General features: G+C 39.4%; 1 protein-coding gene across 1 annotated transcript; it reads left to right on the top strand.

Moving 5' to 3' along the window:
- Nucleotides 1-7,166: 7,166 nt before the first annotated feature.
- Nucleotides 7,167-8,485, top strand: LOC103656528 (E3 UFM1-protein ligase 1-like). The gene has a single exon (XM_040645502.1). The coding sequence runs from the start codon at nucleotides 7,656-7,658 to the stop codon at nucleotides 8,355-8,357; it is 702 nt and encodes a 233-aa protein (XP_040501436.1). The 5' UTR covers nucleotides 7,167-7,655; the 3' UTR covers nucleotides 8,358-8,485.
- The last annotated feature ends 17,154 nt before the right edge of the window (nucleotides 8,486-25,639 follow it).

Here is a 25,639-nt window from a genome sequence, read left to right as displayed (position 1 = left end):
AATCCCAATGATGTTAGGTTTTGGGGGGGAGTTGTTTTTGTTTGTTTGTTTTTGTTTTTTTGCAGAAATTGAACATCTATTCTAAACTTTCATAGGGAATCTCAAGTGACCCTGAATAGCTAAAGCATCCTGAAAAAGAACAAAATTGAAGGACTTACACTTCCTGATTTCAAAACTTATTGCAAAACTACGTCATCAAAATGGTGAATGAAGACAGACATATACAGCAATGGAATGGAATAGAGTCTGAAAATAAACACTCACATATTGGTCAATTTATTTTTGACAAGAGTGCCATGACAAGTGGATGGGGAAAGGAAAGTGTTTTCAGCAAATGTTGGGAAAACTGGATATCCACATACAAAAAAAAAAAAAAAATGAAGTTGGACCGTTACCATATACCATTTACAACCATTAACTCAAGGCAAATAAAAACCTAATGTAATACTAAAACTGTAAAACTGAGAAGAAAACATAGAAGAAAACCTTCATGACATTAGATTTGCCAATGATTTCTTGGAAATGACAACCAAAGCATAGGCAACAACAACAACAACCCAGATAAATTGGACTTCATCAAAATTAAAAAAAAAAACTTGTATGCATCGTAGGACAGTATCAACAGAGTGAAAAGGCATCCTACAGAATGTGGAAAAAATATTTGCAAACCGTGTATCTGATAAAGGTTTCATATGCAGACCATATTAAGAACTGCTTCAACTGAACAACAACAAAAGCCAGTTAAGAAATGGGCAAAGCCCTTGAATGTACATTTCTCCAAAGAAGTTATGCAAATTTTCAAGAGGCAGATAAAAAGATGCTCAACATCGCTAGTCACTAAGGAAATGTAAATAAAAACCACAAGGAGCTACTACTTCAAACCCATTAGGATGGCTATTATATTTTTTAAAAATGGAAAACAACATGTGTTTGTAAGGATGTGGAGAAACTGGGTACAATGGTACAATGCTGGTGGGAATGTAAAATGGAAAAGCACTATGGAAAACAGTTTAGTGGTTTCTAAGAAAGTAAATATAGGGGCGCCTGGGTGGCACAGCGGTTAAGCGTCTGCCTTTGGCTCAGGGCGTGATCCCGGAGTTCTGGGATCGAGCCCCACGTCAGGCTCTTCCGCTATGAGCCTGCTTCTTCCTCTCCCACTCCCCCTGCTTGTGTTCCCTCTCTCGCTGGCTGTCTCTCTCTCTGTCAAATAAATAAATAAATAAAATCTTAAAAAAAAAAAAAGAAAGTAAATATAAGATGATTATGCCATATGATAAGCAATTCCATTCCTTGGTATATACTCAGAAGAAATGAAATCAGGGACTTTAAACAGGTATTTGTATACCAATGGTTACAAAAACATTATTCAAAATAGCCAGAAGGCCAAAACAATCCAGGTGTCCATGAATAGTTGAATGGATAAACCAAAAAAGTGATACATACATGCAGTGGAATATTACTCCGTCTTAAAAGGAAAGACATTCTGATGTATGCTACAAGCATTATACTAAGTAATATAACCTGACACAAAAAGTCAAATATTGTATGTTTCTACCTATTGGAGTTGCTTAAAATAGGCAAATTCATAGAGACAGAAAGACTAGAGGTAACCAGATGCTGGCTAAAGTTAAAGATTGGCATTACCAAGAGTTGACAAGAATGTAGAACAACTAAAACTCTCATATATTTTTGGTGTGAATATAAAATGATATAGCCACTTTGGAAATCTAGTTTACCAAACTAACTAAGGCCAAATATATGCTTAATCTATGACCCAGCCTCTTCTCTATTTTTCTAGGATATAGAGAGCTAGAAATATCTCTACACTCACCATTTCAGCACATCAACAAGAAACTCAACACATTTCAAGTTCACAAGTTCTTTGAACTCATTAGAGAGCTGAGATTGAAGGGCAACCAACTAGCCCAAAATCTAAAGAGGGGCAAGTGCATGTAGGTAGAGACAAGATGCGAGCACTTGCCTATTTGAGAAACATGCAACCAAACAGTAAGAACAATTTAACCAGAATCCTTAAAGAATTGGTGGAGGCCAAGTGTGAGCTGGGGAGAGAATTTGGGTGTGCAGATACAAGGGAAAATTACATCCATTTCTGTACTTTTCTTCACAAACCTCATCAGGTGTTCACAGAAATGATACGTGAGAGTTCTGAGAATGAGTCCCTCCTTGTGCCAGCCTGGAGTGTGGGAATAGCAGCCAATGTGGGAATGGTTTAAAACCCTATCAATATCCTTTCCTGCTTAAACAGAACCTTAAACTACGGAGGAAAGGACAACAAATATTCACTCTTGGGACATTGATGAAACTTTGTTGCTGTTGGGGAAAGGGAAAAGAAAAAACATCTCCCCATTGAGGGAGGGCAGCGGTACATGCTGGGCCCAAAATTATACGCTGTGGGGACAGAGAAGCACTGAGGGGACCCTATCCCTTGACCCAGAGATACAGTGCATGCCTAAGACGGAAGCTTAATCAGAGCAAGCGAAAATGCTTCCCCTTATACCTCTGCCACATGGCTAAAGAGTATCAAGCTACAAGTAATAGTGAAATATTGCTGGGAGAATTGTAAGAGTATGGAGCAAGAGGTGCAGCCTAAAAGGGTAGCTTAGAGTTGGAGGAAGAGCAGACATTGGCAATTGATCCCCAACCTAAAAACCAAGTATTTATGAAAGAATTTGAAGACTATGGTGCACAACAAACCTTAGATCCAGCTCAATTGCTGACTAGATTGACTCGAAGCCCCACACTAAAGGACTAGAGGAAGGAAAGGGCATGTCCATTTCCAGGCATAAGAACAATTTACCTGAGTCATTACTAATGTAAGAAGAAAAACTACAAAGCATGTGGATAAACAAGAAGTAGAAAGCAACACACCGCCAATAAACAAAGCAAACAACAGACCAGATTCAGATATGACACAGACGTTGGAACTGTCAGGTTATTTAAGATAACTGTAATTGGAGTGAGTCCAAGATGGCGGAGGAGTAGGAGACCCTTTGTTCGTCTGGTCCCGGGAATTCAGCTAGATCGCTATCAAATCGTTCCGAACACCTGTAAACTCTACCGGAGATCTAAGAAAAGAATAGCTGCAACTCTACAAATAGAAAAGCCACCCCCTTCTGCAAGGTAAGAGGTGTGGAAGGGAATCTGAAGTGATAGATGGGAAGATAGATTGCAGGGGGAGGGAGCCCCTGCAAGCAGGCTACCAGAAAGTGAAAAAGCAGCGGAGCACACAATCGGAACTTCTAGAAGTCTGCTCTGGTGAGGGACATCCCTGCCTGAAAGGCGCTCAGGTGGTGAAGCAGGGTGGAATCCTAGGTGGGACAGTGTGGTCTCAGGATCCCTGGGGTCACAGGAAGACCAGGGGTGCCAGAGTACGGTCGAGTTCCCAGGCATCAGAGCAGGGAAGCCAGCTGCAAACACTGAGTCCAGGAGTGGGCTTTCAGCTTGGTTGCCACATACATCCTCCCTGGGGAGGAGCGGCATGGGTGTGTGCTGCAGGAGTTTGCAAGATTTGGAGACTCGAAGCAGGGTCTGAGGTAGAAACGCAAGAGTCACAGGCTGGGTGAGCATGGAGTGCGGGATGGAGACCAGGGAGACAGGAGTGATTGACTGTTTTTCCCTGAGGGCTCACTAAAGAATGGGCCCCCAAGCTTTCAGCTCCAAGGCTGGAGATTAGCAGGCTACTGTTTTCATTCTCATCCTCTAAAGCATCTGGGAAAGCAAAAGCCACAGGAAGCAATCTGGAGGCCCTCACTTAGCCTGGCCCCCTGGCAAGGGCAGTGCACACCGCTGGGGCAAAGACCCCTGAGAATCAGTGCAAGAGGCCCCTCCCCCAGAAGATCCGCAAGAACATCCAGCTAAGACCAAGTTTAGCGATCACAGAGAACTGCAGAACTCCAGTGCTAGAGGATTACAGCACATAGACTTCATGGTCATTTCCCCACGATTCTTTAGTCTTTAAATTTTAATTTTTTTCTCTTTCCTTTTTCAACAAATTTCTTATTAACTCTTTTTAAATTTTTTTTTATTTTCATTTTTGTAAGTACGTCTGCCCTTTCATTGTATTTAATTTTATTTTTGTATGTATAAAAGTTTTTCTTTCTCTACAATTTTGGGATGCAGTTTCTTCTAACAAACTGACCAAAATACACTCAGGATATAGTGGATTGCTTTGTTCTCATCACCTGTCTGTTTATATTCCTTCTTTTTTTTTTTTAATTTTCATTTTAACAGTTACATGTATCCTTTCATTGTATTTAATTTTATTTTGTACATATATAAGTTTTTCTTTCTTTACATTTTGGGATCTAGTTTTCTAACAAACAGACCAAAATACAGGATCTAGTGTATTGCTCTGTTCTGTTCACCTGTCTGATTATATTCTTTCTCTTTTTTCTTATATTTTTTTCTGGTTTCAGGTCTCTTCTGATTTGTTTAGTGTATATGTCTCTGGGGTTGTTATTGCCATTTTCATATTTTGCTCTCTCATTCATCTATTCTTCTCTGGACAGAATGACAAGATGGAAAAACTCACCTCAAAAAAGAGAACAAGACGCAGTACTGACTGCCAGGGACCTAATCAGTATGGATATGAGAGTCAGAACTAGAGTTCAGAATAATGATTATAAATTATTATTATATTATAATAAGGATTATACCAACACACTCTGTACACACTCACCTGTGGGCTTTCATATTCAAACTGCTGAAAACCAAAGACAAAGAAAAAATTCTTAAAGGCACCTAGAGAAAAGAGATGCATTAGTATAGAGGACCAATACCATGAATCACAGGACTTCTCATCAGAAACCAGTCAAGCTGGAAGACAATGGAATGACATCTTTAAAGTGCTCAGAGAAAAAAAACCTGTTAACTCAAAATAATATACCTGCTAAGATACTTTTCAAAAATATAACTCCTTCAGGGGCGCCTGGGTGGCACAGCGGTTAAGCGTCTGCCTTCGGCTCAGGGCGTGATCCCAGCGTTATGGGATCGAGCCCCACATCAGGCTCCTCCGCTATGAGCCTGCTTCTCCCTCTCCCACTCCCCCTGCTTGTGTTCCCTCTCTCGCTGGCTGTCTCTATCTCTGTCGAATAAATAAATAAAATCTTTTAAAAAATATATATAACTCCTTCAAAATCATTAAAATTGATAAACCTGGAAACCATGAAAAAAGGATAGAAGATGCTAATCACCAATATCAGGAATGAGAGAAAGGACAATAGAATCCCAGTGAGGGAATTCTACCAACAAGTCTATGCCCACAATTTTGACGGTTCCTCGAAAGACACAATCTACCAAAATTTACTGAAGAAGCAATTGATAACCTGAATATCCTATCAAAGAAGTTGAATTCATAGTTAAAAACCCTCCAGAAAAAAAGACTCCAGTCTAAGTGATTTAACTGGTGAAATCTTTAAACATTTAAGAAATAAAACACTTTCCTATTCATTATATAAGGGCAGCATTACCCTGATACCAAAATCAAAGCTGCTACAAGTAAACTACCGACCAGTATCTCTCATAAACAGACATGTAAAACCACTCAACAACAACAACAAAATACAGCATGTCCAAGTGGAGTTTGTCTTGGGAATGCAAGGTTGGTGCAACATTTAAAAAATCAGTATAATTTATTGTATTAACAGACTGAAGAAAGAAACCAGATGATCATCTCAGTAGATGCAGAAAAAGCACTTGTCAAAACCAGGAATAGCATGGAATTTCCTTAACCTGATGAAGGGTATTTACAGAGGCTAAATACCTTACTTAATAGTCAGAGACTAAATGCTTTTCCCATAAGACCTGACATGAGGCAAGGATATCCCCTCCCCCCATTAACTGGAAGTTCTCGCCAGTACAATAAGGCAAGAAAAAGAAATAAAAGGCTTACAGATTAAAAGGGCAGTAATAAATCTCTATTCACAGATAACACAGTTGTCTATAAGCAAAAGACAAAAAAAATCTACAAAAAATACCCCTAAATTAGTGAGTGTACCAGGAACACAGGATACAAGGTTGGCATGTAAAAGTTAACTGTATTTCTCTATCCTAGCAATTGGAATAAAAATCTGCAGGGTGTATATGATGAAAACTACAAACACTGATGAAAGAAACCCAAGAGAGACATAAACAAATGGAGATATGTACCTAGTTCATGGATTGGGAGTCTCACCATGTTACAAAGTCAGTTCTTCCCAAAGTGATTGATAGATCCAATACAATCCCATTAGGAATTTTTGGGTTTTTTTAAAAAAGATTTTAACAAGCTGACAGGCAAATAAATGGGAGGAGTGAAAACAGTTCTGAAATCAAAGAAAAACTATCATTAAGACAGTGTTGTATTGGTGAAAGGATAGGCCAATAGATGGATGGAACAGAATGGAGAGCCTGGTATAGACCCATCTTTGAAAAAGATGAAAAAGCAATTAAAGAAAGGATGGTCTTTTCAACAAATGGTGCTCAAAAAATTGGATGTCCATATAAAAAAAGAAAACCCATAATTCACACCTCAGATGAAAATTAATTCAGACTAGATCATCAACCTAAAGGTAAAACATACAAGTATTAAAGTTCTAAAAGAACGTGTATAAGAAAATCTTTGCGACTTTGAGTTAGGAAAAGAGTTCTTAGGACAACAAAAACATGATCCACAGGAAAATGGATCAGTCAGCTTTATCCAAATTGAAAACTAGGGTATTAAGAGGAAGAAAAGACAAGCCACACACTGGGAGAAATGTTTGCAAATCACAAATCTGACAGATAAATAGAATCCAGAATATAAAAAGAACTCTCAAAACCCAACAATAAGAAAACAACTCAAAAAACAAATTGGCAAAAGATGTGAATGGACATTTCATCAAAAAAGGAATACATTTGCCAGATAAGAAGCTCAGCATCCTCAGTCTCTAGGGAAATGCAAGCTTAAAAACATCTTGATATCACTACTCACTAATTAGGATGGTTGATTTCTTAGGCTGTCATGTGGTCAGTTCTTCAGCAGCTGGGGGCGTAGAGAAAGGACCCCTGCGAGGAGATCTGGCGGTTGGCGGCTGATGTCCAGCGGGCGCAGCTCGCCGAGGTCACGCAGAGGTTGTCAGAGCAGAACTGCATTGAGGTTGTGAATACGTTGATTGCTCAGAAACAGCTAGAAGTAGCTCACACACGTGATGGGAAGGAATACATTACTCCAGCCCAAATTAGTAGAGTAATGAGAAATAAGCTCTATGTCTGAGGTGGTCGAGTAAACGTTGATCTACAACAGGTGACCAATGTAGACCTGACTCATAGTGAAAATACAACTGGTGACCCTGTTAAATCAGAAAAGCACGTTCAGCTAGTGTTGATAGATGATAGATGAGGACTGTTTGGATCGGTTGGCAGAAGAGGTAAATGATAAATTGCAAGAAAGTGGTCAGGTCACCACATCAGAACTGTGTAAAATCTGTGATCTTCCTGGAAGCTTTCTGACACAGGCACTAACTCAGTGACTAGGTAGAATTATTAATGGACCCATCGATCTTAATAACAGAGCAGTAACATTTACTGAAGCTTTTGTAGCCTGACGTAAAGCACGCATCCACGGACTGTTCAGTGCTTTTACCCGGCTACAGCAGTGAATTCTCTCATTTCAAAATATGGATGTCAAGAGCAGCTGCTCTACTCTGTGCTTGAGGAACTTGTTAATAGTGGACGTTTATGAGGCAGTGTGGTTGGCGAGAGACAGGACATGGCGCTGTTTTGTCCCTGACATTTACTCCAGAACAGAGAGTACTTGGGTGGAGTCCTTTTGCAGGCAGAGTGGCCGTCAAGAATTTGATGCTTTGTTCAAACTTGGATTCCCAAGTGCTGTGAGCTACATAAAGAAAAGATCAAAGACTACACGACTCTGGTTTTTTGAAAGCAGCTTGTGTTGGTCAAGGACCTGCGGATCGTGTGGAAGCCTCAGGACAGGAAGCCATCAGCTCTGGACCATGGTTAACGTCGCACCTCTGTTGCCCAGTTCTTTATCAATTGAAAATGCAGTGTCGCTTCCACAGGTGATGAGAGCATTCAGCAAGTTGACTTTAGCTCTAGTCTTTAGCGACACTGTTGCAGTCAGCGGAAAACTTATCTGCACAGAACTGTTCAGTGACTTGATGCACCAAAACACTGAAAAGGATATGAAAAATAATCCTGTTCATTTAATCACTGAAGAAGATCTGGAACAGGATTCCATTTTAGAAAGCATTAATATAAGTAAAAAGGATGAAAAAGATGAACGAGGGAGGAAGGCAACAGAGGGCAGTGGAAGTGTGGGAGGAGATGGTGGGAGCAATGGCAGAGAGTACAAAACTTAAAACTTAAAACAAAACTTAAACAAAAAAAAAAGAAGAAAGGAAGAAAAGGTAAAGACAGTGATGATGAGTCATCTCACACTGGTAAGAAGAAACCAGAGATCACTTTTATGTTCCAGGATGAGATTGAAGATTTTTTTTTAAGAAAACACATACAAGATGCCCTTAAGTTTATTTCTGAACTTGCTGCTTACTTAATAAAATCTCTTAATAAAATTTATCTCGAGGTGGTATGTTCAGTGTTCATGACTTCAACTTCTTCTACCTCTGGAACTGGTAGAAAGCACACAATCAAGGACTTTCTAGAAGGTCCTGCTCTTATTCTGCACCTCACACTGAGTCCAATTTCAGTTCTCAACCCACACTGTGCACCATGCAACCAGGTGTGTCCCACCAATCACCTCTCTTCTAAATAGGAAAATCCCAAGAGGATCAGAATACACTTTTGGTAAAGTATCAAGGGTTAGATGTAAAGCATTTAGCTAGTCAAAATAAGAAGACTAGACAGGGAAATGATCCCTGGAATGATGAATTAGCCAAAGAACAACAAGCTTTCACCAATACTACTCGTAAAGAGCTTCAAGAACTTTCTTCATCCATTAAAGACTTTGTTCTCAAATCCAGGAACTAGTCTGTGACAGACGAGTAATGATCTTAATTTACTCTTGTCATATTGTAAACATTTTCCCCCCAAAGTTTAAGGTGAGTGGTTACCAGTAACTATTCACTGCAGAATCCCTGGTCCCCACAATCCAGTTTAAACAGTAGTATTGTATTCAGTGGTAAATCTTATAAAAATGTGAATTTTTGTAAATTGGGTTCAACCATGGAAGATTTCTTTTTCACATTATAATTCTAAAAATTATCATTTCAGGTTTATTTTTATTTTCAGATGCTGAATGAAGAATACATTTTCTGATATCTTTCATCTCTAGAAGAGGATTCATTTGTTTTGTTGTTAGATTTCAAGTGACATTATTCTATTTTTACACGTATTAGGCAGAAACTTAAAATGTGGTCATGTTTTATTTAAAAAGAAAAAAAATCCTTTGGTGTCAAAAATGAAAACCATGTATTTTAAAAGTAGTAGAGAATACCTCAAACTTAAAATATGGAAATTTGCCAAAAAATGTTTTTTAAAGAGTTTTATTTATTTATTTGAGAGAGAGAGAATGAGCAGGGGGGGTGAGGGGCAGAGAAAGAGGGAGAATACCTCACAGGGGGCTCGATCCCAGGACTCTGGAATCAGGACCTGAACCAAAGGCAGATGCTTAACCAACTGGGGTACCCAGGCCCTCACCCCCAAATTTTTTATTACTAAGCCCTTGTTTTTATTTCTGGCAGATGGAGAGCCTCCCATCTCACCCATAGGAATGAACTTTTATGTGGTTGGGGGTTTCGGGGATGCCTTCATAGGTACAGAGGAACAGCAGAGGGACCCATACATATCTGTGCTCTATTCTAAAACAAGATGCAAACGAGAGTGAAAGAAAAAAAAAAAGAAAGTTACTTCTTAATAGGTATAAGTTGCATTTTAACATTAAAACAACTAAAAATGTAATACAAGTATTTTTCTTTAACCAATTTGCATTTCAAAATTTTATTTTTTTTTATATCAGTAGTCACTCTGGTACCTAATTCTTTGTTGTAGGAGGAGCTATAAGTGCACCGATGTCACTGAAACTTTTCTTTTTCTTCAAAAATGAAAATCCTCATAAGAAAATAGGTGTTCTTGTTTTCTAAAGACTATTAGTATTTAAAAGTAACTAAAGTAGTTCCTTGGAGTAGTAATTTCAACCAAATGAGTTTTAAGCAACAATTTATTATATATCAGAAAATTTATTTTGGGGGTGCCTCAGTGCTCGGTTGAGTGTCTCTTGGTTTGGGCTCACGTCATGATCTCAGGGTCGTGAGATAGAGTCCTGGGTCAAGTTCAACGCTCAGTGCGGAGTTTGCTTGAGATTCTCTCTCCCTTTCACTCTGCCCCTGTCTCGTGCTGGCTCACCTGCTCTCACTCTTAAATAAATAAATAAATAAATAAATAAATAAATAAATAAATAAATCTTTAGAAACTTATTTTGAATATAACAGTGTTAAATCTCAAATATAAAAAAAGTATGGTTTTCTGTAATTCCTTACATGGCCCTTAAAACTGTGTTCCAAAATGAGTAAAAATTATCAGTCTACCTCTACTCTAATTCTAGACAAAGTATTAATACTGAGTGAAAGAAACTGATAAAATTGCTGACTAAGCATTATTATTAAAGTTGATAGGAGGACGCCTGGGTGGCGCAGTCGTTAAGCATCTGCCTTCGGCTCAGGGCGTGATCCCAGCGTTCTGGGATCAAACCTCATATCAGGCTCCTCTGCTGGAAGCCTGTTTCTTCCTCTCCCACTCCCCCTGCTAGTGTTCCCTCTCTCGCTGGCTGTCTCTCTGTCAAATAAATAAATAAAATTTTTTTAAAAAATAATAAAGTTGATAGGAATGTAACATAAATTTTAAAATGTTTTCCATTGATAATTTTCTATTAATGTATTTTCATATGGACAAAAGAAGAAAAATGACAAATGCTTTGTGACCACAAACTCCAATTATTTTAGTTTATTCAGCTTTCAAAATATTGAACACCCAACTTAACATTCTATTCAATCTTTAAGAACCTTATCATTTATGTTTTAGCAAATACCAAAGTAATCCCCATTTGTGTCAAACTAGATCATAGACAATGAAGCAAATAAAATCATTCTGACTTTCTTAAATTGTAAGAATGAAAACAGGAGAGACAACCAAAAAAATAACAAGAAAACCATTCTTTTTCATTTATTAAAATGGTTATTTTTCCATAGTAAATAAAAAATTTTTATTGTTTTTGAAAATAACATCATTTTGATTTTTTTATGTAAAAATCTAATTTCATTAATAAAATAAAAATTCTTAAATCATTATCTACTGTGATTTTGATGGGCAGATTTAAGAATGTTATTAAAAATAAAGTTGCCCATTTCTATTAAATTTTGTGGTACCTTGAAAAAAAAGGAATGGTTTATTTTTTAAAAAATCAGAGAACATCCAGTGCTGGCAAAGATGAGGAAGAACTTATAAATTGCGGGTGGGAATTCAAAATGGTGCAGGTTCAGCCACTTTGAAAATCAGTTTGGTAGTTTCTTATAAAGGTAATTGTATGCTTGCCCTTTGATCCAGCAGTTCCACTCCTAGGTATTCACCCAAGAGAAATAGCAGTTATGTTCACATAAAAATCTTTATGTGAATGTATAAAACTTTACATTAAAAAAATCAGCTTTATCTGTAATTACCAAAACCTGAAAGACACCCAGTTACCCATTAGCTGGTGAACGGATGAACAAACTGTGGTGGATTTATACAATGGAATAGTATTAAACAGTAAAAAAGAAGAGCTATTGATATATGTGTGAGTCTCAAAACCATTTTCATATTTAAAATATTTTAAGAATCTTTTAAAATGAATTGCTGAGCTGGCATGAATGATAGTAATCATCAAGGACGATGATTTATCAAAAAGATTTCCTACTCCATTATTATTCCATTTGTATGTATCCTGAAAAAAAATTTTGTATGTATTCTGGAAAAAGCAAAAGGATAGCAATGGAGAGCAGAGGTGAAACTATAGTAGTGGTTGTGAGTATTTGGTGGTTGGGGAAGCGTTTCACTACAAAGGGGTAACATGAGGAATTTGGGGGGTGATGAACTGCTATCATGGTTATAGTTATGGATACACTATATGTCTGTTAACTTATAGAACTGTACTGTATCACAAAAGCTGGGTTTTATTGTATTGAAATTTATCAAAAACCTTAAATAGTATTGATTAAAAAAATCCACCCTTGAAGGGTTTTTTTGGATCATAAAACTGATACGAATTTGGACTGCAAACTCATGTGAGAAGTAGCTTATGATTATGATTTCTCTAGTTATTTTATTTCACTACTAGCACCTGGTGTCAGTTAATTTTTTTTTTTTTTGCAATGCAATTTCATGTGGTGAGTTTATTTCTTGATTGTCCATACATTGAGGTTATACCTCTTTGAGATTTCAGGTTTATGTAATAGGCTTCCTACTATCCTCTCCATTTAGGTTTTCTCTTTTATATTAGTAGGGGTTCTCCAGAGAAATTGAATCATTAGAATGTGTGCGTGCGTGCGTATGTGCATGCATGCGTGTGTGTGTGTGCGTGTGTGTGTGTGTGTGTGTGTGGCTAGATCCTCAATCTGATGGGGTAAGCCAGTAGACTTGAGACTCAGGAAAGGATTGCACTTCAAGTCCAAAGACAGTCTTCTGGAAAACTAGAAAAAGTTGATATGGCAGATGAAGTCTAAAAGCAGTCTGCTAGCAGAATTACCTCTTACTCTAGAGAGGTCAGTCTTTTGTTCTATTCAGGACTTCAGCTGATTAGATGAGACCCCCCCCCCCCAACATTATGGAGGCCAATCTGGTTTACTCAGAGTCTACTGATGTAATCTCATCCCAAAACACCTTAACAGAAACATCCATAATAATATTTGACCAAATATTGGGCAATGTGCCTCATCCACACTGACACATAAAATTAGGCATTACACCTCCTGTCCCCAAGCCCATGTGGTCATTAAGGCAGAAGTTTAAGTCTCTAGGGTTCAGCANNNAAACATTCAGGATAAAAGCCTATTTCATTATATTTTTTACTTCTGATGAATCCGTTCATTCATGCCAGTTCAGCAATTCATTTAAAAGAATCCTTAATTTTACCAAGATTTTTATTTTTCAGTTGGGAGGGATATTCAGGCTCTCTCCCACATTGCTCGAAACAGAAATTCTTCAGGTTCTCTTCCAACTTCTTGCTGCCATTTTCTTTGCTTCAAAATACCAAACTGGTTTCCATTTAGGAAACTTGCATTAACTATTTCCTGTGCCTAATACATTCATCTCCATTTTTGTGGATCTCCTTGTCATCTTTCAGCTTAAAGGTGCTGTCAGAATTTGCCCAGTAAACACATCTGTGCACACACACCACCAGTTCTGTTTGCACGGTCTCCAGGGTCTCTCAAGTCTGGGTTCATCTATTTCTTTTTGGTTTTCCAAGTCTTATAGACAGTCTCTGAAAGGCATTTCCTCCCTCTCAATGTTTTTTTAGCATGAACGCTATGATTCAATTCTCTGCCTTTAAAAAAAAAAGGTTGCTGATCCAAAGTCATGTTTAATGTAGAATCCAAACATATTGAAAGATTAGGAAGGAAGGCCAGGCAGAGGCCTCACTGAGTGCCTGGAGGCTCTCCTCCAGGGACAGAAGGGGCCGGAGGTGCTGAGGCCAGCCACCGTGACCAGGGGCAGAGTCCCCGTCCCAGATGGCAGTGCTCACTCATTTTCAATAACCCTTTGTTGAGCACCTGCTGTGTGTTATGTACTTTATATAAAATTATCACCTCTAACTCTTCTCCTGAAATGAGTTCGATCTACCCCTTTTAGTATAATTCAATTCTTTAGTATACACCTTATTAACATATATCATTACCATAGATTTGGGTTTTTTTTTTTTTTTCTGTTAGGGCTTACCAGAATCTCAAGACATGACCTAACACACTCTCATTTTATCAATGAGGAGAATGATGCAGAGCTATCAAAGAGGTGACTAAAATTTTCAGGTGAAAGAAGGAAAAAAAGATTCCATATGATTCTGTCACTTCTGTTTTACCAATTTCTTCTCTGTGAAGCAGTTTGAGAACATGAGGGAGGCCTTTGTCCGTCGGAGCTGGAAATAATGTCTTGCAGCCCTGGTTTTGGCTTTCTAATTAGTAATGCTGTTTTAATCACCCCCTGCTGAATTTTTTTCATGGAACTGAAATTGTAAGGGCTGTTTCTATTTCCTATACTTGTTTAAATACTGTTTTGCTCTGCTACCGTAGAACGCACAAGAGAAGGGTTTCTAATTTTATTATTATTATTATTTTTTGGTATCAGTACCTTTCATTTCATTTTTAAAATAACTGCAGGGGAGCCTGGGTGGCTCAGTCGTTAAGCGTCTGCCTTTGGCTCAGGGCGTGATCCCGGAGTTCTGGGACTGAGCCCCGCATCGGGCTCCTCCGCTGGGAGCCTGCTTCTTCCTCTCCCACTCCCCCTGCTCGTGTTCCATCTCTCGCTGGCTGTCTCTCTCTGTCAAATAAATAAAGAAAAATCTTTAAAAAATAAAAATAAAATAAATAAAATAAAATAACTGCAGTTTTGTTGATGAGGGTCTCAGATTCTTTCAGGGAGACCGAGAATGGAAAGCTGGCCAGTTAATACTATCATTGACCTGCAGAGGGAGCTCGGTGGTTTTTTTTTTCTTTCTCCCTTGAATTGGTTAATGTAGGAGATTCTAGAGCTGTGTGTCCATCACATTATGACTTATGAACTATATATTTTTAGAGAGTCAAGGTAGTTGTTACTTAACCTACTGCTTCCCTATGTAATGAATTACCACCCTGGGAGTGGGTGTCAGTGCAGAGAGGGTTTTAGTCGAATGTGCTCCAGAAGCTTCCAGAGCTTCTGAAAGACTCTGGAAAATCTCTCTTCTAGGGATAGGCCACAGGAAGTCTGGCTTGCAGAGACTTCAGCATTTTGGGGTTCTCTAGAAAGAGCCATTGCCTTTTCTGTATAGTTTGCCATCTGCCCTTTAAATTCGTTTTTAAAAATTATACGTGTAATACATGGTTGCTGTAGACAATTTTGAAAATTGAAAACACATTACAGAAGAAGAAAAAAAGTCACTCATCATACCCAACCCAAAGCTACCCCCTGTTAATGTAGTTCCTTCCAGTCTCCTTATAGAAAGCCTTACTGCCTAAAACATTTTAGGCTGAGCAATTTTCCTTGAAAGATCATGAGCATTTTCTCGCTGGAATTCATGTCAGGACAACTTCCTGAGCTGGGGCGGGCCGGGCAAGAATGGCTTGGCATCCACGGAAGGTTCTGCAACTGGAACCCAGCTTAACTGAAAATAAAAACCTTCTCTCTCAGTGCCCTGAATTCAGCTGATGACCCGAGGTCGAGTGGTTTGCTCTAGGGATGCTCGTGGCTCAGTTTCCCAGCCTGCCCTTCCCAGATGTTGGAAGTCCGGTTCTCGATCTTATGCCGTCTCTATGAGGGCAAAGCACCGTGTTGGCCACAACCCTGAGATTCCACGTGATGTGGCAGGACACACCTAACTTTTGAGGCACCAGATGTTGCATTGGGAACTGCACATTGGACACACCCCACCGCGACTGCCCGCGGCTCCATGCCGCCCGCCCACTCTCGTGTATCTGGAGGAGGTAAGCAGGGTGGAGACTGTACCGCTGGCTCTCGCTAATGTCTACAGGGAGAAAAATGTCAATTTTTAAAAAACGTGTTGCCCACACTTTTCTCAGGGAGGAGAGTTCTTTGCGTCAGGGAAGCTAGAAGTTAGAAAGGAGTTGAGCACCGTGGCCCCCTAGGGAGAACTGAAGCCCCCCAGTCCCATGATGTTTGTGACCTGAAGTCTGTTAGTCTTCTAGCTCTGAGTGGACCCTTAGACCACTGTGAGCAGGACGCCTGGGTCTGATTTCCAGATGCCTGTGCATTTCTTTGTATGAGAGAGAAATGGAGCAGGGAGACATAGGCCAGCAAGAATCATCCTTCCTGATCCTTTAGCCCAGTTAAACACCATACAGGACTGGACTTCATGGGGCTTCCTTCAGTATTTGCTGTGTAAGGAAAACAATTTTTTTTTTTTTAGTTAAAATCACTTTATATAAATCCTTAATAATGATAGGGAACTCTCTACCTCCCTGCCCCCCAAAACCAGAAAAGCAATAATCTACTCAGAGCTCAGTTTAGACCAGAGTATGGGGTTCTAAGAAAGTAAAGTTTATGATGACATAGACGCTTCCTAAATTAATTAAATGAAATCAGTCAATAAATATAAATAATATTAAAAGATAAGTGTAGAACACAGGCCAAGGGAAAAGGAAAAAAATTATTTAATACATTTTATTTGTATCTTCTCAGATAGATTTCTTGTTGAAATGCTTCCCTGCTTTACTAAGTGAGAACTGCTTGGCATCTCAACAATTAAGAGACTAGAATTCGTAACAGATTAAAAAGCTAAACTCCATTTTCCGAGCAGCATTTTAATTCGAGGAGAAGTACACCTGCTGTAAAGAGTTTTGGATGCTCTTGAGCTCCCTACTGCTTTTGTGAGAACTGCTACAAGGTCCTAGATGAGCCAGAAAGGGTACAAAAATGGGATGCTCTCAAGAATGTCCTTAGGTTTGCATCCAAAAAGGCTGAGGGTATTTCCTGAGGGTGTGGTTGAACCTGAAAGGGCTGTTAGCCTCCTTCAGACTTGGGTGAGTTGGAGATGAAAAATGGGCTCTCAGCGTTATACCGGATATTTCCATCCGAATGACACTAACCGTTCACTGCTTCAAAAGTGAGACCAGAAAGTAACATTGTAGGTGAACAGTTCCAATGTTCCCCAGCCTTAATTTCATTTTAGTGATAGGAATGGATGCTGGAGAGCTTAATTAAGGACGGAGGAACTTAATTAAGAATCTAAACGAGTTGCAATCAAATAATTACTTGAATATTTGTTAGTATGCATGAGCTTATCTATGGATCAGAGAAGTCTTACTCTCAGACATAACGCTTTTATACTCTTGCCAGAGGAGGAGATTATGATTTTATCTATGTCAAGGCAACTTCAGTGTTGTGATCTTTATTTAAAAAAAAAAAAAGCATCAGAGTGTATTGGAAGAGGCTGATTTAATGGACTTCCTTGAATTCAAGGTTGCTTGACCTGAAAGATGGTGTCCGTCACGTGGTAGGTGCTCAATAAACATTTGTTAGATGTATAATGAATTGCTATTGTCTCCCGCTGTGGGCTCTACACCTGGGCCCATTTCCTCCCAGGACATAAAGGAAATACCCGTGTGACCCCTCCCAAGTAATTTAGTGTCTTCTTGGATTGGATCAAGGGCGAGAGGCTAGGCAGCTGACCCAGGATAACAGCTGCCAAGAGACACAGCTGGACACGCCGGGGGTTGACGGAAAAGAACCTGGCTAGCTTGGGTGCTGCGGAAGTGTGGCCGCGGGTTAGGCGGGACCAGGAAGCCTCAGAAACAAAGAAGCTTCCTACGGGGCAGGGCAGGCAGAAGATGCCTTCTCTCTGCTACCCCCACCCACCCCATCAGCCACATGGATTTCTTTATCTTTGAAATTACAATTTCTTTGTTTCAAATTTCATGAGAAATATATGTTCCTTGTAGAAACATGAAGAGTAAGCAAAAAAAGCCTTCTATAATCCTGGGATTATAGATTGTTAATGTTTCAGTGTATGACGCATCCTGGCTCGTTCCTACATCTAAGTATGCCTGTGTATAAATATGATTTTTATACTAACGTACATATGTGTGTGTGGTGTGTGTGTTTACAATATTAGGATACATGCTGTTTCATATGGTTAGTGTTATTAAAATACAATACTCCCTAGAACATGTTTTTTTTTTTGCTGACCACATAATGTAACAAACATGTGTACCATGGTAATTCTGGAGAACCCAGCCAAATTCGTGAGGAGAGGACATGGATTTCTTCTCTTAATGGGGGAGTGGCACAGTTCTGGAAGAACGCATGAGGTGGGAAAACATCGTGGTGGCCATTTATGGAAAATCTGCCCCAGTCAGTGTTCAGTGCTTAGACTGGCTATCACACCTGCTACATAATCTTACCTGTTTTCTAAGCTCCTTCTGTCTTCTATGAAAGGTTAATCAGCGGAATGATGTAAGATTAAACACAGGCGATGAAAATAGAGCAGCCAGGTTCAGACTAAAGTAAGAAACTCAGGCTGCGTATATACCACGGTGGTCATTACCAAATTTTCAGCACCGTCATCTGTGCCCATGGCCTTTGGCTCTCAACTGTGGTGAGTGTCCCCAAAAATCATTTTGAAATTGGAAGGGACAAACCACTAAAAATAAAAACGTATTTAAAAAAAAAGAGAAAAAGGAAAGGAAAAAAATGGGAGGCTTTTTGATTGCTGATTTTAGACAAGTCACTGAATTTTCTGTGCCTGAGTTTCCTTATCTGTAAAATGAGGACGCTAATAATGCCTAGCTAATACAGTTATAATGGAGATTAAAATGCATTAGGAAAGCATTTAGAACAATGCCTGCTATACAGCAAACTCAATAAATAGGATCTTTTATTCTTAGGAGGAGGAGTCGCAGCAGCAGTGGTAGTAATTTAACAACTTTGAATTATTGGATATTTAGATTTCAGGTTTTTGATATTATACATAATTCATTAAAACATCCTTATCGATAAATTTTTGCACACATCTGATTATTTCCTCAAAGTGTGATTGCTAGGTATGCGTATTTTAAGCCTTTTGATATATGTTACAAACTGTGCTCCAGAAGACTTGTTCCAATTCACTTAACAGTCAGCATTTTAAAAGAATGCCAATTTACCCACTCCCTTTAGCCCTGAGGATTGTCATTTTAAAATCCATATGTGAATTCATTTTTTCTTTACTAGTGAAGCTGAGAATTCTTTCCATATGTTTATAGTCAGTTGTATTGAATCTTTTGTAGGTTGCATCCTTTTTCATGGGTAGAATTAAATCTAACATAAGTTTAATCCATTCATATTTACTTATTGTTATATTTTAATGCCTATTTTATATATCCCATATTTACTGTGATTTAAAAACTTTTTCCCTAACGTATTGTGTTTTCTGGTTATAATACATATACGTATTATATGTAAATTTCTTCTTAAAATTCTTTCCTGCTTTCTGCTGGAATGATTGAGTTTTCTTAATTCCCTTTCCTTATTTTGCTGCGATTGCTTTAGAAGTAACATATTCTATTTCTATTCTTTTAGCACTTATCTTCCAATTTTTAACTTCTACCTCAATTAACAATGAGTCTGTGCTCATTCTTTCGGCCTTCTCAGTCATCATGCTCAGTCCTTGGAATGCTTTACTTTCTACCCCCCTGACTCTCTTGAATCAAACGTCATTGTCGTCTAGTATTTTATCCCACTCTTTATGCCTCTTTCCTAAGATCTGTCATTGTTTTTTATACATCTGAGTCTTGTTCAGGTTTACCTGAATGCTTACCAATGTCATTCCTTATCATTACTTCTTATATCATATTCATTTCTTCTGGATTTGATTGCTTCTTCTTGGAGAAACTCCTTTAGTGATTCCTTCAGTGAGAGTTAATGAGCTAACTCTCAGTCTTGGTTTGTCTGAAATATTTTGAATTTTTTCTCACTCTTGAACAGTAGTTTCAACGGATGTAAAAATCTACATTGAGAGTTCTATTTTATCAGTAATTTGAAGATACTATTCCATTGTCTTGGTTGTTATTGCTGTTATTATAATAGTATACCTATCTGCTCTCAGTCTAAAGGATGCTCTTCCTGGTTGTTTTAAGGTTTTCTCTTTGCCTTCTGATTTGCAGTTTTACCATGATGTGTTCAGGTGTAAACTTGTTTTATCTATTTTGCTTAGAGTATGTTGTACTTCTTGAATCTGCAAATTCATGTTTTTGATGAATTCTGGAAAATATTCAGCCATTCTCTTTAGGAATACTCACTCTCCTTAGTCTGTTGATTCTTTCTCAACTTCTTTTAGATGTGTTTGGATGTTTTCATTTTATTTGAATATCTCTTAATTTCTCTTTGATATTTTCCTTTTTTTTTTTTAAGGTTTTATTTATTTATTTGACAGAGAGAGAGCCAGCGAGAGAGGGAACACAAGCAGGGGGAGTGGGAGAGGAAGAAGCAGGCTTCCAGCGGAGCAGGGAGTCCGATGCAGGCTCAATCCCAGGACCCCAGGATCACACCCTGAGCCGAAGGCAGATGCTTAACAACTGAGCCACCCAGGCGCCCCTCTCTTTGATATTTTCCATCTCAATCTGTGTATTGCATTTGTATAATTTCCTTATATTTGTTTTCCAGTTCACAGATTTTCTGATCAGCTGTGTCTAATCAGATGAAACCTATCCACTGAGTTTTTAATTTCAGTTACTAGATTTTATGTCTAAAACTTTTATTTAGTTTTCATTTTCGATAATGTTTTATTCTTACGTTTTGTTCATGTCAAATGTCTTATGTTCTTTATGTCTGCTGGCTCTTAATCATAGCAGGTTATTTCCTCAGGTGTCTTAAGAGTTTTGACTGTGAGCTCATCCTCTGAAAATATTGTGCAGCCTGACTTCAGTTCCCTGGGGGGTTTTATTGGCTGGAACAATTTTCATATTCTTTTCTTAAATTGGGTTTTCCTGAACCATGCCATTAGTATGCAATAGAATCCAAAGTCTGCATGAAGTACAGTAATCTATTCCCAGGAAAGATTTTTTTTTTTCCTTCTGGCTACCGCAGTAAGTGACACGTGAGCTTTTGTTCTTGTTTTTGTTTATCCTATCTCTGTCATCTTACGTGAATATTTATCTAATGTAATTTTTTATTGAGGTGTTGTTCTTTAAGGGCTGCTACTCGCTATGGGAATCTTGATCTTCCTTACTCATATGGGACCAAAACTCTGCCTCCTGTCTTGGCAGGAGTATTGAAATTCAAGCCTCAAGATTATGGAGACTGACAACCCTTCCTCTGGGATAGTCACAGTGTCAGCTCACATGCTCACTGCTTTGGTGTTAGCTTATTCTTTATTTTTGACTTCTGGGATTTCCTTTACTTTTTTTTCAAGCTGCATTTAAAATCATATTTGTCCTATTTTACGTTGCATTACCAAATATTTGAAATGGCTTGGTTTCTCAACCATTTCACTAAAAATCGAAGTCCTCTCACTTTTTGTTCAATCGCAGCTGATATAACTTAACCTGTAGGATGTAACTGGAGCTTGACAAACCCCCTGTGCATGCTCCCCAAAGACCTGGAAGCCTCAATTCACCTGTAGTCTTTTTGAATTGTTATGAGAAAGGGGGACCGTCACATTGCACAGAGAGCACAGTTACGTGCTCTGGAGTTGTGCAATGTGGTGGCCTTGGGTAAAGATCCAAAGGTGCAGCTCAGGACTTTATGTGGTGCTGCTAAGTCGCTAGGAGGAAGGAAACAGCATTGGCAGACAGAATTTCTGAGCTCCAGGGCTTTGAACAAAAGTCCTGTGAGGAAACTACACAAATCCAAGGGATCCGTAGCCTTTGGACAGGGGAGCTTTTATAATCTGCCTGGTGAAGGACACTGCTTGAGAGATGCAGGTATAGGGCATTCACCTTCCAGGCAGAAGTTGTCCTAACAGGTCACATCAGTCCTGGCTCTGAATCTGAATCTGAAGTGTTTCAGTTCAGAGGAACATCAGTTATTACTCCGTCATACTGTTGTCATACAGTTGACCCTTGAACAACGTGGAGGTTAGGGACAGTGACCACCCCTGCAGTTGAAAATCCAACTATAAATTTGACTCCCCCAAACTTCACTACTAATAGCCTACTGTGGACCAGAAGTCTTACAAATAATATAAACAGGTTGAGTAACACGTATTTTTATGTTATATGTTTTATACACTGTTTTCTTACAACAAAGTAAACTAGAGAAAAGAAAATGTCATTAAGAGAGTTATAAGGAAGAGAAAATATATTTACAGTACCACATTTATTGATACTACATAGTACTGGATTTATTGAAGTCCATGTACAGGTGGACCCACACAGTTCAAACCTGCGTTGTTCAAGGGTCAGCTGTGTTTTGCAAAAAGAAAAAAGTTTTTTTTTTTAAAGATTTTTTATTTATTTATTTATTTATTTATTTATTTATTTATTTATTTATTTTTTGAAGAGTTAGAGACAGCCAGCGAGAGAGGGAACACAAGCAGGGGGAGTGGCAGAGGAAGAAGCAGGCTCCCAGCGGAGGAGCCTGATGGGGGGCTCGATCCCATAAATGCCAGGATCACGCCCTGAGCCAAAGGCAGACGCTTAACAATTGAGCCACCGAGGCGCCCCAAGAAAAAACTTTTTGCAAATGATTATTCTAACTTGCAAAACCACATTTGTGCTACTCCACATTTATGCTACTCCAACCAATTAAGTGAGGAAGGCAAAATTGGTATGAGAAAAATCATAAGTAAAGGACCATGGGATTATTTGCTATTTTGAATTAGTTTCATTGGTACTTCCTGTGCTCCAGAGAAATGCTTCTTTTTTTTTTTTTAAAGATTTTATTTATTTAACAGAGATAGAGACAGCCAGCGAGAGAGGGAACACAAGCAGGGGGAGTGGGAGAGGAAGAAGCAGGCTCATAGCAGAGGAGCCTGATGTGGGGCTCGATCCCATAACGCCGGGATCACGCCCTGAGCCGAAGGCAGACGCTTAACCGCTGTGCCACCCAGGCGCCCCAGAGAAATGCTTCTTAATACTTAATTTTAAAAGGTTAAAATGAAGACAGTTTTAGGAAAAAAAAATTTAGGTCTTAAAGTGACAAGTATTTTTATTAATTGCATGACAGAGGGCCTAGTATTAACTGAATCAGATCAAAGCTTGGGAAAAATTAATATTCAGAAAAAGTGCCAGTAAACTTTCCAATAGCTCATTGATTTGGGGCAGAATCTCTTTAACATAACTAGAATATTGAAGAGGGCCTAGAATCCCCCGGAAATGTGCTGGTGTCCCACGTAGCAACTATCTCATTATTTAATCTATCTGAAATTAGTGTACACAGCTTCCTGGCCTTAGATGTTGTGGCAAAAACTGCTATTCTACAAAATTTGTGTTTCCTTTTTCTTCCTGAACATACACATAGCTTCCCTTCCCCAGGCTCCTTGCGATTCAGTGTGATCATGTGACTGAGGGGCAATGAGTGGAGTGTGAGCAGGAATGTGTGGCTGTCCTTCCAGGCCTGGCCTATAAAAACTCAGCATTCATTTCTTGGGCATGCTCTTTTCCCCTTCTGGGTGACCGGGGCGGCAACCCCCAGCTGACCTTGGAAGTCACACGTTGAAGATGGCAGAGCCGCCCTCAGCCTGGATACTTGTACAGCTACATGGAATAGAACCACCTACCTGAACCTTCCGGACTCTTCGATTTCTACGGTGTGGAGCCATTGCATGTCTGTGTCTGTTTTGTTACACAGCCTCGTCTACCTGAACTAATGCAGACTGTAACAAGGATCTCAAGGATATTAACACCCCAGGAGACCCCTGTGTGTGTACCCCTAGAAAGAATGCTTTTTTCTACTGTGGCTTATGAAAGGTACTCTGCAGTGTCTCTGATCATACTCTTAAAGAGAGGTTCCCTGCAGTCCTTTTGTCACCCAGAGCCTGGGATCTGCACTTGTTGTCTCTGTCACCCAGGGCAGCCAGATCGTCAGCCAACAGTTGCTGTAAGTGCACATAGATTCTGGATACCTGATTATTTAGATCCCTGGACATACGAAACTGGGCAATATGTTCCCCTGCCACACCTTCCTGGAGCACTGGGTTTTACTTGAAAATTTTGGAGGGGAAAGCATATTATTTTCATATTAAAACAAACATCAATGGGCAGAATGCCCATTGGATGAATTTGGATGAATTTCAAAGGCCAAACATAAGACTTCAAAGAGATTTCAAGCTTACATTTGCAGTTCTGGATCAAGTGCTCGGGCCTCCCCTGGGGTACTCATTCACTGTGCTTTGTGTTATCCACATTGTACCTTATTTATTGTTATTTAAGGGTTTTTAGGTTTTAATCCAAGAGCCAAATATTTTCTTCCGATACAGTGCAGACACCTAATTCAAGTGTTGTCAAATATTATCAGGACATCAGATTATTTGTTACTGGCCTCCCTTCTCTATCTCCTCCACCCTGAAAAAAAGAAGGAAAGAGATAACTTTACTATCCAAGCATATAAGTGATGTAGATTTCAAACATGAGTCTCCCAGCCAAACCTGGAAAGGGCCAGGCTCTCTTTCAGCTCATGGCCTCAGAGGTCTCTTCCCCTCCCCTCCCAGCTCTCCCACTCCTGCCCCCAAATTTTCATGAAGGTGGGAGTAGTTTTCAGGCCCAGGTTCCTGACCCCAGGCAAGTCTTGCATTTGTGAGTTGGAGTTGTATGTGCTCTGGCTATCTGGCATCGTGTGGCCAGCTTCTGCCCTGAGTGGTCTTGTGTTTAACACCCATGCTGGGCATTTGTTTTGTTTTGTTTTTCCTTAAGTGTGTGTCCCTTTTGATAGCGAGTATATTTTCAGTTAGCAGCCACTTGGGAAGGAAACAAGCTTTGAATCTGGCAGCAGTTTAGCAAAGTCCTTCTCATTTTCTGGGAGTGGACACTCACCAGCAGCTCATTTCAGGCTCATGACCCACCTTCCTCTTGCTGCATTCACAGTCCTGCCTTGCGGTGCCCTCTTGAATTGCTGGATGTGTGGCTTACTTGACTCTGGTAAGGAAAGTACTCCAAGGTCAGATTTGCCTTCAGAAAGGGCCAGAATGAGAGACTATGGACTCTGAGAAACAAACTGAGGGCTTCAGAGGGGAGGGGGTGGGGGAATGGGATAGGCCGTTGATGGGTATTAAGGAGGGCACGTATTGCATGGTGCACTGGGTGTTACATGCAACTAATGAATCACCGAACTTTACATAAAAAACCAGGGATGTACTGTATGGTGACTAACATAATATAATAAAAAAAATTATATAAAAAAAAAGAAAAGGCCAGAATGAAGCTGATGGAGATGGGCCAGTGGCAGGGGCAGCTTCTTGCCTCGAGCTGCCCAAGGACTGAGAGGTCTGAAAGGCGAGCTGGGCCAGTATCAGAGGAGCTGAGACCAGTCTCATGTGCTAGATCTCCACTTAGACAGGAGACAAAAACTAGCAGGCAAGAGAGAGGGGCATCAGGTACAGAAATAGAGGCCCCGTGGGAGGACTGGAAGGGCAAGCACTGGGAGACAGATGGAGAAGTCAGCATCTTGCCCTGAGGTTGGCCAGCCAGAAGGTAAAGTTGGGCACATAAGACTTTTTATGAGCTGTAAATAAGAAGTCTTAGGTAAAGTGCCTAGTATATCATTAAGGCTAAATAAATGTTAGTTATCTAAAGGAAACATTATAGAGAGAGGGGAGTGTGGAATTGCTACCACTTCCAGAGCAAAACTATACTAATAAGAATAAGTGATTAAAAAAAAAACAACAAGAAGACTTCTATAAGAAACACATACTTTATAGGGTTATAAGAATAATGTAAGTCTTTTTTTTTAAAGACTATTTTTAGAGCAGCTTTAGGCTCACAGAAAAACTGAGAAGATACAAAGGTTTCCCATATATTCCCTCCCCCCACAT

The sequence above is a fragment of the Ursus maritimus genome, unplaced genomic scaffold (assembly GCF_017311325.1).
Source record: "Ursus maritimus isolate PB19 unplaced genomic scaffold, ASM1731132v1 scaffold_31, whole genome shotgun sequence".
In the NCBI taxonomy this organism is placed as follows: domain Eukaryota; kingdom Metazoa; phylum Chordata; class Mammalia; order Carnivora; family Ursidae; genus Ursus; species Ursus maritimus.
Note: the sequence above shows the minus strand (reverse complement) of the source record. Positions and strands in the feature narration are given on the sequence as shown.

Excerpts from the sequence above, each read along its gene's own strand:
- LOC103656528 (XM_040645502.1), top strand. The coding sequence starts at position 7,656 with ATGGATGTCAAGAGCAGCTGCTCTACTCTGTGCTTGAGGAACTTGTTA.